This window comes from Galeopterus variegatus, unplaced genomic scaffold (assembly GCF_000696425.1).
Source record: "Galeopterus variegatus unplaced genomic scaffold, G_variegatus-3.0.2 Scaffold3152, whole genome shotgun sequence".
Lineage (NCBI taxonomy): Eukaryota > Metazoa > Chordata > Mammalia > Dermoptera > Cynocephalidae > Galeopterus > Galeopterus variegatus.
The window spans coordinates 27,638-45,843 of record NW_007729263.1 but is presented as its reverse complement, the minus strand read 5'-3'; the positions used below and the strand labels follow the sequence as shown (position 1 = coordinate 45,843).

The 18,206-nt window shown below is 45.0% G+C and overlaps 1 protein-coding gene across 1 annotated transcript; it reads left to right on the top strand.

The window, feature by feature from the left end:
* The first annotated feature begins 2,557 nt into the window (after window positions 1-2,557).
* TMEM253 (transmembrane protein 253) lies at window positions 2,558-4,692 on the top strand. Its single transcript, XM_008584108.1, has 6 exons — window positions 2,558-2,665; window positions 3,224-3,334; window positions 3,428-3,484; window positions 3,752-3,837; window positions 4,081-4,252; window positions 4,612-4,692. Exons 1-6 carry the CDS (start codon window positions 2,558-2,560, stop codon window positions 4,690-4,692), a joined length of 615 nt encoding a protein of 204 aa, XP_008582330.1.
* The last annotated feature ends 13,514 nt before the right edge of the window (window positions 4,693-18,206 follow it).

Sequence of the window (18,206 nt, the reverse complement as noted above, 5' to 3'; positions counted from 1 at the left end):
CCGCATTGTGTGCGGCGGGAGGCGGCCCGGCCATTAGCATGCGGGGGGCGGCGCGGCGGGGCTTAGAGCTGCGCGGGAGCGGGGCTCTGGCTCCGGGGACAGGGAGCTGGGGACCCCGGGAGCCGCGAGAGGCGGCCGCCAGGGGCGGGGTGCGGGCAGTTTGGAGACGGGGGGCGCTGTCGGAGGGAGGAAAGGAGGGAGCGGGGGTGGGGCGCACAGACGATTCCAACAGGAGACTGGAAGAGATTTTGAAAGGTCATCTCGTCCTTCCCCCAGCCTCCAAGCAGGACTGCCCCTCCCACCCTAAACCCGGACATACCAGGGAAGGAGTTGGCTCTGCTGTTCTCTCTGCCCCAACATGCACAGACTCGAGAAGTTCTTCCTGGGGTTTTATCTCAAAGCCTCTCCCTTACAATTTCTGTCTCTCTTTGGGGGGAGGAGGAGGGGCGATTAGAGAGATAGTTAATGTCTGCCGTACAAGAAACATTATTAAAGTTACTCTAAGGTCCTTTCTGTTCTTGATAAACAATTCCCGCTCCTTCCTCTCGAATTCTATTTTCATTCCTCAAGTCACTTTAATGGCTCTTCAATACAACAAATATTTACTGAGTGCTTACTAAGTACCAGGCTCTGTGCTCAGCGCTGTGGGGGATGCACAGAGGAGTGGGAGGTGGTACCTTCCCTCCAGGAGATGGTAGTCTAGACAGGGACTACAAACTTATAAGTAGTATACTCAGATTTTGTTAATATTTACTGAATGCCTGTTCACGTATTTGATAGTATGTAATCCTTACAGTAACCCTTTGTAATATAATTAGTCCCATTTAAAGGTAAGGAAAACGAGGCTCAAGAAGTCTCTTTCCCTACGAGCCTGCAAGCTCATGGATCCTCGGTGCAAGCCCAACAACTCACATCACCACCAAAAAAATTAATGCACATGGGGATTGCAGAGAGAGGAATAGACACATAGCAGTTCCCTGGATCTCTTTAAAATATTCCCACTCCCCAAGAAAGAAATGAGTGTATACAACGCACCAAAGATGTTGGCCCAGCACTGAGCAGCAGTGGCTTATAAAGAAGATCAGGTTCTACCAGGACCCTACCTCCTGGTACTAACTCCCAGGGGTCTTCTGGTTCAGTCTTCCTCTAGCATCAGTAAATAATAATAATACTAGTCACTAATATTTGTTGAGCACTTAATGTGCCAGGTGCTGGGCTAAACTGGCTCATCTGCATTTTCTCTTTGAATGCTCAAGGCAACCCCTTGAGATTGGTATTATTAACTTCCCTTTATAGATAAGGAAACAGGAAGATTAAGCAATTTGCCCAAGATCATGCAGCTAGATCTGGGATTTGAACATAGGTCTGGTTGCCTCCAGACCTCAGGCTCTGCACTAAGATGGGCCTTTTCTATCTTTGATCTATAGAGTATATATTTGGGCCCAGCTGGTTCTGCTTCTTATTGTAGAAATAAATGTCCTCATCTTAGCTTCTGAATAAGCCCTTTAGTATATGGGCATTAGGCACACCAGTATGACCTCATCAGCACCACTAATGGTTATTAAGCACCCACCCTGAATCAACAACCTTTCATCAACATAGTTAGCCCCCTTTTATTAGCAAACTGAGGTTCAAGCGGGTAGAATAATGTATCCATGGTCACAAAGCTGGTAAAGCAGCAGAGCTTAGATTCTAGCACAAATCTGCCTGGCTGCAAGGCACATTCTCTTTCAAAAACTTTGTTTCAATAGTATCCTTCTCAGGACTGACCATTTGGGGACCATCTTCTATATATGTCTAGCTGCAGGTTATCACTGAGTCAAAATAATCTCCACTATAAACAGGGCTCCCCATCCACTTAGTCAGTGTCCAATTCAGAGTAAATCCTTCAAAAAAGGAAGGAGAGACAAGAAACTGTCCAGAAAGGGAGAGACAAGAAATCCAAGGGAATTAAACTTACCTGGGAATAAAGTTACAAACAGTAATGACAGGAGATTAATACAGACAGTAAAGTGGGCTCTTACTAGAGAAGAGCAAGTAGTTTGAGGAGAAAACCAAAAGAAGAAAGATTAGATAAAAAATAAGGGGAAACTGAGGTACAAGGTGATAGTGTCCATGGGGATGAGGTAAGTGAACCCAGAAGAGTAACCCAGGATGGGCAGTGGGGCAATGGGAAATGGAAACAGAGTGAGGTAGGGCTGGGCAACATGAATAAGGCTGGTGTCTACCCAGAGCCACTCCTTAGGCCCTCACAGGGACCTTTGCCCCACCACACCCCAGCCCTGACAACCTTTCTCTGCCAGAACAAATTTGTCATTAGTCAGAGCTACCAAACCCTTTAAGAGTCCTAGGACCGAGCTGGGTCCCACGCCTTTGGAGTAGCTGCTTCAGACTAGGTAGGTGTGAGAGGTACTATGCCTCAACTCCCTGGATATCAGTTGTGGGCAGAGGGGGAGCTGAAAGAGATGTTGTCACATGTACTGTCTCCTAACAGACAGGCCCCATAATGCGTTTTTCCCAGCCTTGGAAGGCCACAGCTATTGTGATCAAGGGAGCCATGGATGAGAGAGCTGGTCAGCAACAGCAGGGAAGACCCAACCTTCATCTGGAAAAGCTCCAGCACTGGGTGAAACACCGGAAGAGTGGGCAACTCTTGGTGCTGGCGGTGAGGCTAGGCTGCCCTACCCCAGGTCTCGGCATGTCCAAGTGCACCCAATTCAAATCTATCCATGTTTAGTGAGCATCTACCATGTGCCAGAAACTGAGTTAGGCTCTGACTGGGAGGAGGGTGGAGGAAACGGAAATAAACAAGGCAAGACCCTCAATCTCCAAGTAGTTTCTATCATGTGGGGAAAACATACAGGTAAGAAATTAACTACATGAGACAGAAAAAATTAAATGAGATTGAATTTTTTTTTTTTTTTAAAGATGACCGGTAAGGGGATCTTAACGCTTGACTTGGTGTTGTCAGCACCACGCTCTCCCAAGTGAGCCAACCAGCCATACCTATATAGGGATCCGAACCCATGGCCTTGGTGCCATCAGCACCACACTCTCCCAAGCGTGCCACGGGCCAGCCTGAGATTGAATTTTTAATTATCACCTCCTCCACTGCCCTTACTTGACTACTTTCCTTCACCATGCATTCATCCCAATTGCTGATCTCTAGAAGAGGCATTGGCCCTGACAGTTCCCCCTCAGCTAAACCTGCTTTGGTCCCTAGGTGAGCCAGCTATGGCTGTCAATGGCTGTGGTGCCCTTTGCCATCTCAGTAGCCTGCCTGAACTCTGCTTGTTGCCTGGCCACAGCCCTGCCACTTGGGCCTGGAGCCTTAGTAAGACCCACCACAAGAGAGGGTGGAAGGAAGATCCTGGGGGCCCCTGCCTAATGCGGTCAGAGCTCAACATTTGCCCTTCTCGCCATTCAGGGTCTCCTCACTGGGACTGTCACACTAGAGCTTCGCAGATCACCCCGCCTGTGGAAGGTGAGAGGGGAAGAGAATGCAACACACACACACACACCCTCTGAACAGGAAGTAAGTAGCTTTCTAAGGGTTGACTAATTCTCTCAGCTGTCTGCCTCTGACTGGCCTAAAAGACTGAAAACAGAGAGCAAGAAATTTAGAGGGCTGATGACCCTGTTTGGAGGTGGAAACCAGGAGCTGAGTTATGTTTTCAGCTAGGTTGCAGATGGAACTTGAGGTTGGAATGAGTCCCCTAGCCTGGGCAGGGCTGAGCTGGCTCATTGGCAGGTGCAGGCCATGATGATATTCAACATCTTCAACATGATCTTGGGCTTCATCGTGGCGGTGGTCGAGATGATGAAAACAGCCTTGGGGCCTGCCCCAACTGCCCCCCTCACAGGTACTGGTGAATGAAGGAGAAGGTGGAAGGATGAGGCGGCAAGAGGAGATGGAGAGGACAAAGGGCAGGGGTACAGGGGTACTAGATCTCTGCAGCATCTTCAGTCCTGTCTACCTGCAGCTGGCTGGCTTGCTGAAGGAGAAGGTGGAAGGATGAGGCGGCAAGAGGAGATGGAGAGGACAAAGGGCAGGGGTACAGAGGTACTAGATCTCTGCAGCATCTTCAGTCCTGTCTACCTGCAGCTGGCTGGCTTGCTGGTGATGGAGCTCAGTGCTGAAGCCTTCACCCTAGGGGGAGTGCTAGTCTCAGCATTTGCCCTATTCCTGCTGAGCCAGAGGAAGCCAGGATGCTGCAGGAGCCAGAGTCTGCACTACCAGGAACTTCAGGAGGTATTGAGGGCAGAAAAGAAAGCATGCAGCAGCTGGCTGTCAGCTTATTTTTCTGCCGGCTATCCTAGTCAGTAGCACTTAAGGGGAAACAATGGGGCAGGAGGGAAATGAAGGGGTCCTAGACTGAAAATGACTGGCTTTCTGGCTTTGGACATTTCTCTCCTAGTGGTGGGTAAGAGGGAATTGAGTCTCTAAATGATTGAGGATAGAGAAGTGAGACAGCATTAGGAATCTGCCTAAATATTGGAGGGGCTATGGGAAACAAGATGAACGGTGCAGGAGGAGGAAGAAGCTGCTTCTGTCTGGGGTATTTCCTTTCTCACCCCTATAATTTGCTCACACCTCTGTCTGGTTTTCAGGGCTTCTCTGAGTTGGAGGAGGTTCTTGGTTTGGAGAATGGTCCCAAGGTGGCCAGCACAGGAAACGGAACGAATGAGTGAGCAGGCAAAGGAAAGCAGATAGGGGCTGCTCTCCTTCTACCCTGAGAGAGCGCTCTCCAGACGCCCCTGCATCCTGCCCCGCAGAACGCAAGCCAGCGGACTCCCTTGAGACCTACATGAAATCCGGTGGGGTGCCTTCAGTTTTCACTCAGAGCAGGCCCTTCTCTTTTGCCTTCCCCGATAGGGTAAGATATACCTGGACCAAAGTCCTTCCTCGCCTCACCGTCCTGAAAAGCTGCTTCCTCCTTTCCATCCTTACCCTCCTTGCCCACCGCCTCCCCGTACAGCTTCGCATCTGCCTCATCTCACTGTTGTCTTCTGTCCGCCATTCACAACCCCATCCAATCCAAGCCCTCGTTCCGGCACACGCTAACTCTCTGAATCCAGTTCTCCCTTCGATCCTGTTCCTTTCTACTCTAGCGGAGACTACATGTCCCAGGATGCTCCGCTACCCCATGACCTGCTGGGAAATAAAGAGCCTTCCCTCCGGGGTGGGGGCGCTGTGCCTCTGCTGAGTGACGCGAGGCGCTGGAAGCCGGGGCCTAGCCGAGAGTTTCCTCGGGCGCGACCACTGGCTCCGCGTACGGGGAGGAGCCGGGCGGGCCATCCTGAGTGGGGGCGCCGCCACCCCAGCCGCAGCCACTGAGAGCTGACTCTGGGTCCACATCCCTCGCTCTGGCAGCTTTGGAGCCCGGCGACGGCTGGCGACTAGCACTAAGCAGAGCTGGGCTTTCCCAGATGCTGTCGCCGCGCCCCCTTGCACGAGTGCCCAGGTCCAAAGTCCTGAGACTTGGAGCGCGCGCGAGAAAGGGGTTGGAGATGATGAGTCAGAAGCGCGAGGCCTTTTTCGTCCCCCACCCTTGGAGGCTGGGCGCCCGGGAGGACGGGCCCGCCGGGAAGGCGGGTGGACGGGGCAGGCCGAGGGAGGGACGCGGCGACCCGACCTAAGACTTTCCCGCCTCTTGCAAGCACGCGGGTGTAAGAAGCCCGCGTTGCCACCACCCTTTCTCTCCAAGGCGGGAGCGGAACTGCGCAGGCTCGGCCTCTTTGCAGCCCCGCCGACCTTTGATCCAAGCCGCGGTCGGGTTGGTGAAGCTCTGGTTGCGCTCAACCCCCACCGTTTATCACCTTTGCAAGTGTGCAAAGATGACAAGCTCAGGTGGGCTTGGGAAAAGCCCAGGAAAACTGGGAGTCCCAGTAGCACCAGCCGGGCAGCTTACTAGCCGCTAGAAAATAGAAATTGACCGGAGCTGGAGTACTAAGAGAACTCACCCCAAATTCACATAGTGCCCAGGATGGGTGTTCGCCTCACCCTCATTTTTGTTCCCACTTGAGAAGGCTTCTTTCCCTAGAGAATGCTGCTTCTCCAGGCTTAGCCAAGCCGTCACTAATGAAAGATAGAGCGCAGCCTGGCTGCCTTGCCTTGACATTGCAGTGGCGCCAGCTGCAGCTCCTTTCTGTTTGCGACACTTTGGGAGTGGTAATAATCACCCTATGACAAGGTGAAGTGTAACTACTGGGGGGGAGGGGGACAGTTCTAGGAACAGGCCATGGAATGGAGAAAACAAGGTCTGGGCCGCCCGCTTTTCTTCCTCCCTCCAATCTTACTGCCAGAAATCTCACGTGTGAAGGGCTCTGAGAAAAGAATAATTTTCTTCAAAGTCAGAAGGTGGTGGAGAGGGAGGTGGAATCAACAATTTGCTCTATTTTCCAGCTTTTAGTGATGTGATCAGACATTTAGGTAATATTCTAGTTCTTAGAGAAGCTCAGTGACCTCGCAGTACCCAAGCTGATAGAGCTCCCCCATTTTGAGATCCTACAGTGGTCACCCTGAGGCTTAGGGTTACCCCGCCCCCCGAATGTGAAGTAAGCATGAGGAATTGTTCATGAGCTCTTAAATGCTTCTGCCAGGAAGAGATACATGTCACTTCCACACACAGTACATTGGCCAAAGCTAGTCATACAGCCACACCAAACTTTGAGGAGGCAAAAAGGGCAATCTTTTCCTATGACTGGAAGGAGAGGGGAAGCAGAACTAACTTCATTAAAAGAAAAAGGATTAATCTGCAACGACATGGATGAATCTTGAGAAATTTATGTTGAGTGAAATAAGCAAAACACAGGGATAAATACCGCATGTGCTCACTCATATCTGGGAGCTAAGAGAGAAAGAAGGAAAGAAAGACCACAGTAGTACGGTGGTCTTACAGAGGGAGAGAACATTCCTAGGGCTGCAAAGCTGAGTGGGGGGGAGGTGGAGGGGGGGAGGTTGGGGGATAACTGGGTGGGGACACTTTCTGGTAATTTGTATCTCATGAATATTCATAATAAATACATAAAACAAAAAGGGTTAATCATTTGAGATGATTCTCAAACAGCTTAGCTGTTGGAACTCATCTGTTCCAGCAGTTATGCCCATATCTGCTGCTTTGGTTTGGTTCCATGAACCCCTAAGTGAAGTTCTTAATAGAAATTTTCCTCAAAATATAATAGGATTGGGAGTCAGGAAATCTAAATTCGATTCTGTTGCTTGGATAAGTCAAACCTCTCTGAACTACATTTTGTTCACATGGAGGTTATAATCATAATATTTACCTCTATGTTACTAGAGTATCAAGGCTAAAATAAAATCGCGTATGGAAAAGTAATTTAAAACAAAAGCACTATAGGGGTTGAAAATAAGTTGCCTATTAGAAGCAAGGATTGGTTTAAATGAGTGAAGCAAGTTGGGTTTGAGGTAATAGGGAGTGGTGGGAACTGTGGCAAACTAGAGAACACATATTCTATTTAAAGACTTTACCCCTACTCAACACCCATTTCTTGCCATGTGAGATGTGGACCTGGTAATGCCATAGCTTTAATTTTCCTATGGAAGTCAGAAATTCTGACTTTTTTTTATTTTTATTTTTTTTTGTCTTTTTCGTGACCGGTAAGGGGATCGCAACCCTTAGTGTGGTGTTGCCCGCACCGCGCTCAGCCAGTGAGCGCACCGGCCATTCCTATATAGGATCCAAACCCGCGGCGGGAACGTCGCTGGGCTCCCAGCGCCGCACTCTCCCGAATGCACCACGGGGTCGGCCCAGAAATTCTGACTTTTTAAATGTGAAGTCTTCTGATTTTAAAATATTGATAACTAATTTTTTAAAAATCAAGAGTCAGATTCAGCCTATAGTTCTTCAATTGTCAGCCTCAGCATTATACAAACATATAGTAGGAATTCAGGTTTTGGTTGTACAATGCAGTTCGTGTACACCTTAAGAAATACAAGAGTGTTGGAGAGATTAAACATTAAGTTCTTAAAACCATTTTTTATCATATCTGTCTAGGGTACGGGTTCTCAGGGAGGGGTCATTTAGCCCCCCAGAAGACATTTTGTAATGTCTGGAGACATTTTTGATAGTCACAGCTGGGGAGGGGGTGAGGGAATATATAAAGGAAGGAGCATTAGATGAGAAATCATAAGATCTGGGATTTAGTCCGAATGTTACTAATGCTCCTTTCCTGTGCATTAGCCTCTGCCAGCTGCAAGCAAAGACTGCAACTTGTCCTGTGTTCCTCATTATTCTCCATTCCACATGGACTGCTCCATGATAGCATTCTGCTTTGCTGTAACTGCTTTCCAGCAACTGCTGTATCTGCCCCTTTCTTCATCAGTTTGCAGCCTCTGTGGAGGTCACTTATTTTATTTGAATTGGAACTTCACAGAAAGAAAGAACTGTGGCAAAGTTCCTGCCTACATCAGTTCTTAAAGGCCCTGACCCCTATTTCTTGCTTTAGCATTGGTGAAATAGCCAGTTCATGATACGTGGGCTTTATATGCGACTGAATTCTGTGATAGTTGGGAAATTCTCCATCCTGATGAGTTTTTACCCTTGTTTCTTTGAAGTTCAGTCATTCACTCTGGCTTTGCATACATGATTATAGACAACTGATGATATTTCCCAAATAAATTCTCTTCCATTTCTGTATCTGCTTTTTTTGCAAGATGGCTCAGGTTTTGTGTCCCAGGCTGTGTCCTCTGCTGCCATCTCCTGGCCTCTTGGCTGCTGGAGTCAAGGTCTCACAAAGCACCTTCCGCCAAGGTAATGGCATTTGGCAGTGGCTTAGTTAGGGAAAGAATCTCCTCTCCTCTCTGGAGGGCGCTCCCCAAACCCCTCCCCTGCAATGGGTCCACCAAGGGCAACAGCAAATGCTGACTGGCAGGGAATCTGAGCATCGCGATGAGGCAGGAGGTGTGGGGCCCCTTCTGGTCATCTGTAGCCTCTTGGGCCTCTATGTTATGCAATCCTGGCCACGAGCCACCAAAATCAGTGAACTCAACTGCCCAGGAATAATCAGAACTGACCTTGCCTGCTTGGTCTGATGAACGTCGGCAGCCTTTCACCACTTGCCTCCTGGGGCGGGGATGCTTTTAATCTCAGTGAAAAATGAAGACTCCCCCTTTGGGTTTCTGGATTCCTTTCCTTGTCTAGAGCTGTTTTGTGGTGCTCATCTTGGCGGGCCCCACCAATGCTGCCTCAAATTCATATTGATGGGCTGAGCAGGACAATGGCCATGGTGTGGTCACAGTGTTTCCTATAAATATGGTGGGATCTGTGCACTATAGTGATTGGAGGTTTATTTCCAGGGGACAGGGAATCTGGGAGACTGCCCTGAGCTGGGCTGCTGGTGACTGAGAAGTGACTCAGCACAGGAGGGAAGGCAGGAAAATGCTTTTAGTTGGTGCTTTTAAAATTATTATTATCTTTTTTTTTTTTAAAAAGATGACCGGTAAGGGGGTCTTAACCCTTGACTTGGTGTTGTCAGCACCACGCTCAGCCAGTGAGCGAACCGGCTATCCCTATGTGGGATCCGAACCCAGGGCCTTGGTGTTATCAGCACCGCACTCTACCGAGTGAGCCATGGGCCGGCCCTAAAATTATTATTATAATGTTCATTTATATACAGTTTAAAACCTGTCAATTGCTAACACACATTTGTAGAACTGTCCCCCAGTTGTAGCCCCTCCCCTGACTCAACCTAGCCCCCATAACCCCTAACCCTAGCAATCTCAAAAAAGGAGGAGATGGAGGAGGAGGAGGAGGAGGGCAGAGCGAGGAGGAAGAAAACTGCCTTTGGTGTTTTTGTTTTAACCTGTTTTCTCCTTTATAATGATTCAGAGGGAAGGACTTACTTGTATAATTCCCTAGGGCCTCAGGCCAGGTATAGCCGTACTTGGAGGTAAATTGCTACCAAGCTGGTGTGTGTTGCTTCTCCCTAAAATTCACTTGCTGTTTACTTAATAGAAGTCATGTTCTGTTTCTTTTGTTTTTCCTTCTTTGCCTACTTTTTTCTCACCTTATTTTATTTGTATTTTGTGTTATACTTTTTTTTATTCTGCTTATCTGAAACTTTGGTGTATTTTTCTTATCAGAAACTTTTTCTTTTCTTTTTTTTTTTTAAAAAAAAAGATGACTGGTAAGGGGATTTCAACCCTTGCCTTGGTGTTGTCAGCACCACACTCTCCCAAGGTGAGCTAACCGGCCATCCCTGTATAGGGATCCGAACCCGTGGCCTTAGTGTTATCAGCACAACAGTCTCCCAAGTGAGCCATGGGCTGGCCCATCAGAAACTTTCCAAGTTCTGTCTAGAGTTAATGAATTTTCTATGTTGATTCTTGTCCATTTTCCCTTGACATTGTAAAGTTTTTTTGTTTAAAAAAGATTTTCTAAAGTCCAGCTCGCAAAATATAATTTAATTTGTTTTGCCTTTTTATAATTATATGCTCCCTTTATGTATAACAAAAATATTATGTGCCCACTCTCATGCTTTAGGTAAAGCTAAAGTCATGGCATGGAAGAAAAATAATTTACGCTTTTATAAACCTCAAAGATAAGGGGCTGGCCTGTGGCTTACTCGGGAGAGTGCGGTGCTGATAACACCAAGGCCATGGGTTCAGATCCCATATAGGGATGGCCGGTTTGTTCGCTGGCTGAGTGTGGTGCTGACAACACCAAGCCAAGGGTTAAGATCCCCTTACCGGTCATCTTAAAAAAAAATAAATAAATAAATAAACAAACCTCAAAGATAACTATAACGAAGATAAACTGTTCTTTGTGAGCTTAAGAAGTGAAACTGGGTCCAATGCTTACTTGTTATATAGAGGCCAATTTTAGACCAAAAAAGAGAAGAAACTGAACGTCTTTCCAAAGATGAGCTACTTTGAAGTTGGGCTCTCAATCTTTGGCTATGTTAGAACATTTGCAGGGACTCATACGTTTTTGAAGCAAATACAGTGGTCTTCCCTTTGTCCAAGGTTTCTCTCTGTCCAGTTTCAGTTACCTGAGGTCAACTCAGTCAGAACATTTCTGGAAAATTCCAGAAATAAACAATTCCTAAGTTTTAAATCGCCTGCCTTTCTGAGTACCATGATGAAATCTCACACCATGCCACTCTGTCCCGCCCAGGATGTGAATCATCCCTTTGTCCAGTGCATCCACGCTGTATATACTACCTGTCAGTTACTGTATAGGAAGAAATATAGTGTATATAGAGTGTGGTACTATCTGCAATTTCAGGTATCCACTGGGGGTCTTGGAAATTATCCCCTGCTATAAAGGGAAGACTTTATAAGTCTCAAACTTAATGTTTGAGTATTCAAACATTAGCTGAATAGTTGAATTAGATGACTTCATTTCTCTTCCAATACTCAAATTCCACTGGTTTCTCAGCAGTGATGATGTTTTCTAAATTGACCCATCCATATGCTCCAATCTGAATGACTGGCCCTGGGCAAAATTGTAAGCTAAGGTGGCTAGTATTCCTCTAGTCCCTAGAACAGCAACCTTGACAATATTGATATTTGGGCCTGATAATTCTTTGGTGGGGAAGGCTGTTCTGTGCATTGTAGAATGCCAAGCAGCATCCCCGGCTTCTACTCACTTGATGCCAGTAACACCTCTCTCCCCAGTTGTGACAACCAAAAATGTCTGTAGATGTTGCCAGATGTTTCTGGGGAGGAAAATGACCCCCTCCCTTGAAAAAACAATGCCCTAGAAGGATATGATAAGAAAGCGTTTAAGAACGTAATGTCTAAACTTCTCAAGGTTCTTGTATTTAAAAATAAGAGACCTACAAAGACCTACAAGAGCCAAACAGCACATCCAAAATCTGAATTCCTCCCATGTATTTACCTTCTACTCCCCCTTCTGAATTTTTTATCTTAACTTGTGTTATTACTGAGTCACACAAGCTAAATGCTACACTCCTGTCTCTCATTTTCTGTAGCCAAATGCTCACCACCACATTCTATAGATTTTCCTCCTGCTCTTGAATCAGTCCTCTTCCCATCACCATCAAAAGTCTCCTAACTAGTTTCTATGCCTCCAGGCTTGTCCTACTAAGATATATCTTCCACATAGCCACAGAAATGTGACCACATCGCTTTCCTGCTTAAAAGCCCTTCAATCCTCCCCATCACCCACAAGATAAAGTCCAAGCCTTTTAAAATGGTGCACTGACCTCTGTGCTCTGGCTCCTGCCTGTCCTTTCAGTGACATCTCCCACATCCCCTCCCTTGTCACTATTCAGTGACAGCAATTTGAGGAAGGTGGTGTTGATGTGCAGCCTTTAAAGAACATTTTTAAAATTATTAATTAATATGTATGATGAATATCTCCACCTCACCCTTGAGCTTCACCCTCACCTTCTCCCTCTTCTTTTCCTTTTTGATTAGCTCAAGGATTATGATGATAATAGCATTTATGCAGTGATGGGCTGGGTGGGGTTCAAAGCTGTTTGTTGCACACATTAGTGAGATGTCAAAACAAAACACTAGTGGGAAGTCAAAGTCATATCATGTTAAAATAGCTGAGTCAAAAATTCTCACTTTGGCATTACATTTCTTACTTCTATGCCTTATTCAAACTGTTGTATCCAGTTCTAGCCCCACACCAGCCTCAAGTGTTGCTAACTTCTATATTCATCCCTCAAGACTCCATCCACTTAGTCCTCATCCACTTTGGGAAGCTTCCCACCACCACCATTACTGTGTTCTTCAATGCTCCCTTAGTGCTCTATGGCATAGAGGAGGAGACATTATATAAATGTTTGCTGAATGAACAAATAAATAGACTAAGTTGGAAGAAACCTGCTATGGTTCGAATGTATGTGTCCTTTCAAAATTCATATATTGGAACTTAAACCCCAAGGTGATGTGATGGCATTAAGAGGTGGTGCCTGCCTGGCTGGTTAGCTCATTTGGTTAGAGCTCAGTGTTATAACACCAAGGTCAAGGTTTGGATCCCCTTACTGGCCAGGTGCCAAAAAAAAAAAAAAAAAAAAAAAAAAAAGAGGTGGGACATTTAGGAGGTGATTAGTTTCCTAAAGGGACCTTTCAGATTAGTGCCCTTATAGAAGGGCTCAAGAGAACTAGCTAGTCCCTTTTAGTCCTTCCATCTCTTATGCCATGTGAGGACACAGCATTCCTCCCCTCCAGAGGATGGAACATTCAAGGCACCATCTCAGAGGTAGAAACCAGACCCGCACCAGACAACAAACCTGCTGGCTCCTTGATTTTGGACCTTCTAGCCTCTAGAACTGTGAGAAATAAATTTCTGTTATTTATAAATTACCCAGTCTCAGGTATTTTGTTATTGCAGCACAAATAGACTAAGACAGAACCTTAGAAGGCATTCTACTTGACACAGAAACTTCTTGTGCAGCATTCTTTTTTTTTTTTTTTTTTTTAAAGATGACCAGTAAGGGGATCCCAACCCTTGACTTGGTGTTGTTAGCACCACACTCAGCCAGTGAGCCAACCAGCTATACCTATATGGGATCCGAACTCGTGGCCTTGGTGTTATCAGCACCACACTCTCCTGAGTGAGCCACGGGCCGGCCCCTCTTGTGCAACATTCTGACAGTCATCCAGTCTCTGCTTAAACATTGACAATAATGGTACCACTGGAGAAAACCGCTCAAACATGGTGCTATAACAAATTCATGATCTCAAACTGAAACTAAGCCTAAAATCTACACCATAATACACTATTAGCATAGTATACATGGATGAACCTAGAAAATATGCTAAATGAAAGAGGTCAGACACAAAGGGCCACATACTGTATGATTCAAATATCCAGAATAGGCAAATCCGTAGGATCAGAAAGCATATTAGTGGTTAGCAGGGGCTGGGGGGAACAGAGAGCAGGGAGTGACTGCTTAATGGCTATGGGGTTCCCTTTTGGAATGATGAAATGTTCTAGAAGTAGATACTGGTGATGGTTGCACAACGCCGTGAACATACTGAATGCCACACTGCATTGTATACTTAAAAATGATAAAATGGTGAATTTTATGACAGTAAAAAAGAAGCATATCGGGCCGGCCCGTGGCTCACTTGGGAGAGTGCGGTGCTGATAACACCAAGGCCACGGGTTCAGATCCCATATAGGGATGGCTGGTTAGCTCACTGGTGAGCGTGGTGTTGACAACACCAAGTCAAGGGTTAAGATCCCCTTACCGGTCATCTTAAAAAAAAAAAAAAAAAAAGAAGCATATTACAAAATACTAAATATGTCTGGTTTTGTTTTTCTAGAAATATATGCACAGAAAAAAAGTGTGGAAATATAAATATCAAATTAGTTTGGTTGTCTGTGGGTGGTCATTTAAGACTAATGTTCTAATTTTCTACAGTAATCCTAGATTACTTGAGGCCTTTTAAAACATGCTATAGAATAATATTTAATGAAATAGGTGAAGTTGTCATCATATATTCATATATCATTAAACCAAAACACTGTATCTGAGTGATCCCAATTATACTGTGAAAATACACAGATTGCATAGAAAAAAAACCTATTGGAGGAATATATGCCAGTATATTACTAGTGGTTATGTTTCAGTGGGGGTGATTATAGGTGAATTTTATTCACTTTTAAAAAAATATTTTTAAAAAATTCTTCCAGTGAATACATATTACCTTTATAACCTGAATTTTAAATATTATTTATTTATTTATAAAGAGCCTATTCATATCCAGGCGTCCTTACTCTGGAGTTCATGCACTTAACCACTATGTTATACTGCCTCTATATCCAAAACATCCCTTCAGGCTGCAGTTCAGAAAGTGTAATCTTTTCAGGAAGTCCAAGAGGTCAAAACTATTTTGATAATAATTCTATTTCTTTTTCTTTTTTACTCTCATCCTCTTATGAGTATACAGAGGCTACAGGAAATGTGATGACATAAGTCATTATTCTAATGGCTAACAGAAAATGTGCATGTACAATCTTGTGTTTTCTAGAACTTTCTAAGGTAAGCTCTTGGTTGTCCTGAAACAAAAACCTTGGAGAACCATTGCCCTAAGGTAAAAGAACACGGTTTCTGAAGGAATAATCCAGACTGATTGCAGGAATTCACTCAGTCAGTCAGTCATTCAATAAATAATTATGGAACACTACATTCCAGTGTTGTGCCAGGTAGGGGATTACAGTGGGGGGAGAGGGAACAAAAGTAACATGGTTGATGGAGTGTGGATGTGTTGTCCCCTCCAAAACTCATGTGGAAGTTTGATCTCCAATGTGGCAGTGTTGGAAACTGATTCAGTCATGGGTCGAATCCCTCATGAATGGATTAATGCTCTCCCTGGGGGAGGAGGGGTAGTGAATGAGTTCTCACTCTATTAGTTCCAGTGAGACCTGATTGTTTAAAGGACCCTGACACCTCCTCTCTCTCTCTCTCTCTTGCTTCCTCTCACCATGTGATCTGCTTGTACCCACTGGCTGCCTGCCACTTTCCGCCATGAGTAGAAGCAGCCTGAGGCCCGCACCAGATGCAGCTGTCCCAGAATCGTAAGCCAAGTAAACCTCTCTTCTTTATAAATTACCCAGTCTCAGGTAATTCTGTTATAGCAACACAAAATGGACTAATGCAATGTTCCTCAACTCATAGAGTTTAGTGCAATGGTCCTAATGCATGGGAATGCATTGGTAAGTTAATTAAAAATGCAAATTCTGGGGCTGTACCCCACAGATGCTGACTCATTTTTTAGGGGATGGGACTCAGCAATTTTCATGTTTTTTACAAGCTTTTCAGTTGATTCTGAAGCCAATTACAAGTCTAGGCCTTTGGAACTTCTGACCAACCGGCTATAAATTAGGGCTTCCCACGACCCCTTTCTTGGGTTCAATAATTTGCTAGAGCAGCTTTCAGAATTCAAAGAAATACTTACTTATGTTTACTAGTTTACTATAAAGGATATTACAAAGGATACAGATGAAGAGCCAGATAAGAGATACAATGAGTAAGGTATGGAGAAAGGGGCATGGAGCTTCCATGCCATCTGGGTCACACCACCCTAAAGTTCCCCAGCCCTGTCCTTTTGGGTTTTTAGGGAGGCTTCATTACATAGGCATGATTGATTAAACCATTATCCATTGGGGATCAACTCAACCTTCAGGCCCTCTCCCCTCTTGGGGGTGGGTGGGGAGAGCAGTGAAAGTTCCAAACTTCTTTTTTTTTTTTTTTTTAAAGATGACCGGTAAGGGGATCTCAACCCTTAGCTTGGTGTTGTCAGCACCACGCTCAGCTAGTGAGCGAACCGGCCATCCCTATATAGGATCCGAACCCATGGCCTTGGTGTTATCAGCACCGCACTCTACCGAGTGAGCCACGGGCCGACCTGAAAGTTCCAAACTTCTTTTTTTTTTTTTTTTAAAGATGACCGGTAAGGGGATCTCAACCCTTAGCTTGGTGTTGTCAGCACCACGCTCAGCTAGTGAGCGAACCGGCCATCCCTATATAGGATCCGAACCCGTGGCCTTGGTGTTATCAGCACCGCACTCTACCGAGTGAGCCACGGGCCGACCTGAAAGTTCCAAACTTCTAATCAAATGGTTGGTTCCCCTGCCAAGTAGCCCCCATCCTGAGGCTATCCAGGACCCCCCAGCCACCAGTCATCTCGTTAGAATACAAAAAGATACTTATTAATTTGGAGATTCCAAGGGTTTATTTCTTATTATGTCATAGCTTTCATCAATTTTCACTCTTGGTTCTTCCTAAATCCCCTTATGCTTAGAGGTCACATAGACAAATACCACACCCAATGTGGAAACACTTATGATAATGTCTGTGGAATGGCCCTCTAGCAGACTCAAAACTTGCTGTTGACTGGGAGCTCACTATCTCACCCAAATGACCATTCCTAATATTAGGTAGAAACCTGCCTCCTGATTAGCATCTACCTACTGGCATCTATTCTGTTCTCTGGAGTCACATAGGTCTTTATATATGATGATCACTTTCATTTCCCCAAGTTTTCTCTTCAGGCTAAACAACGACTAGATCAGAGTTTTTTAACATGTGGTTCTTTTGCTTCAGAATTAACTGAACAACTTATTTTAAGAAATGAAAATTCCTGAGTTTCATGCCCTAAAAAATGAATCAGTATCTCTGGGATAGAGCCCCAGAATTTGCATTTTTAATTAACTTACCACTTCACACTCATTAGGATGGCTACTTTCAAAAATAAATAAATAACACAGAAAATAAAAAGTGTTTGTGAAGATGTGGAGAAAAGGCAATCCTCTCATACTGTTGGCAGGAATATAAATTAGTATAGCCATTATGGAAAACAGTATGGAGGTTCCTCAAAAAATTAAAAACACAATTACCATATGATCTAGCAATTCCACTTCTAGGTATCTACCAAAAGAATTGAAAGCAGGGTCGCAAAGAGACATTTGTATACCTATGTCATAGCATTATTTACAATAGCTGAAGCATGGAAGCAACCCAAGTGTCCACTGATGTATTAATGAATAAGCAAAATGTATGTATACACAATGGAATACTATTCAGCCATAAAACAGAAGGAAATTATGTCATTTGGGACAAGGTGGATTAACCTGGAGGACATTATGTCAAGTGAAATAAGCCAGGCACAGAAAGACAAATACAACATGATCACACTCTCATACACGGAATCTAAAAAAGTTGATCTCACAGAAGTAATAATAGAATGCTGGTTACCAGGGACTGGGGTGGTGGAGGAGACAGGGAGTTGGGGGGATGTTGGACAACGGTTACAAAATTTCAGTTAGGAGGAATAAGTTCAAAAGATCTATTGTACAACATGGTGATTATAGTTAATAGCAATATATTGCATTATTGAAAAATGCTAACAGAGTAGATTTTAAGTGTTCTCACCACAAAATGACAACCACGTGAGGTAAATGCATATGTTATATTTTTTATTATTATTTTTTTATTTTTATTTTGTCAATATACAATGTAGTTAGTTATTATGTCCCATCACCAAAACCTCCCTCCCTCCTCCCTCTCCCCCCTCCCACCCAGATGTGTCCCCTCCATTTTCTCGTTGTAAGAGCTTCAAAAAAAAAAAAAAGTTGAGGTTGTTAAATCTTCCTCTCCCCCCTCCCCCCCAGATGTGTCCCCTCCATTTTCTCGTTGTAAGAGCTTCAAAAAAAAAAAAAAGTTGAGGTTGTTAAATCTTCCTCTCCCCCCTCCCCCCC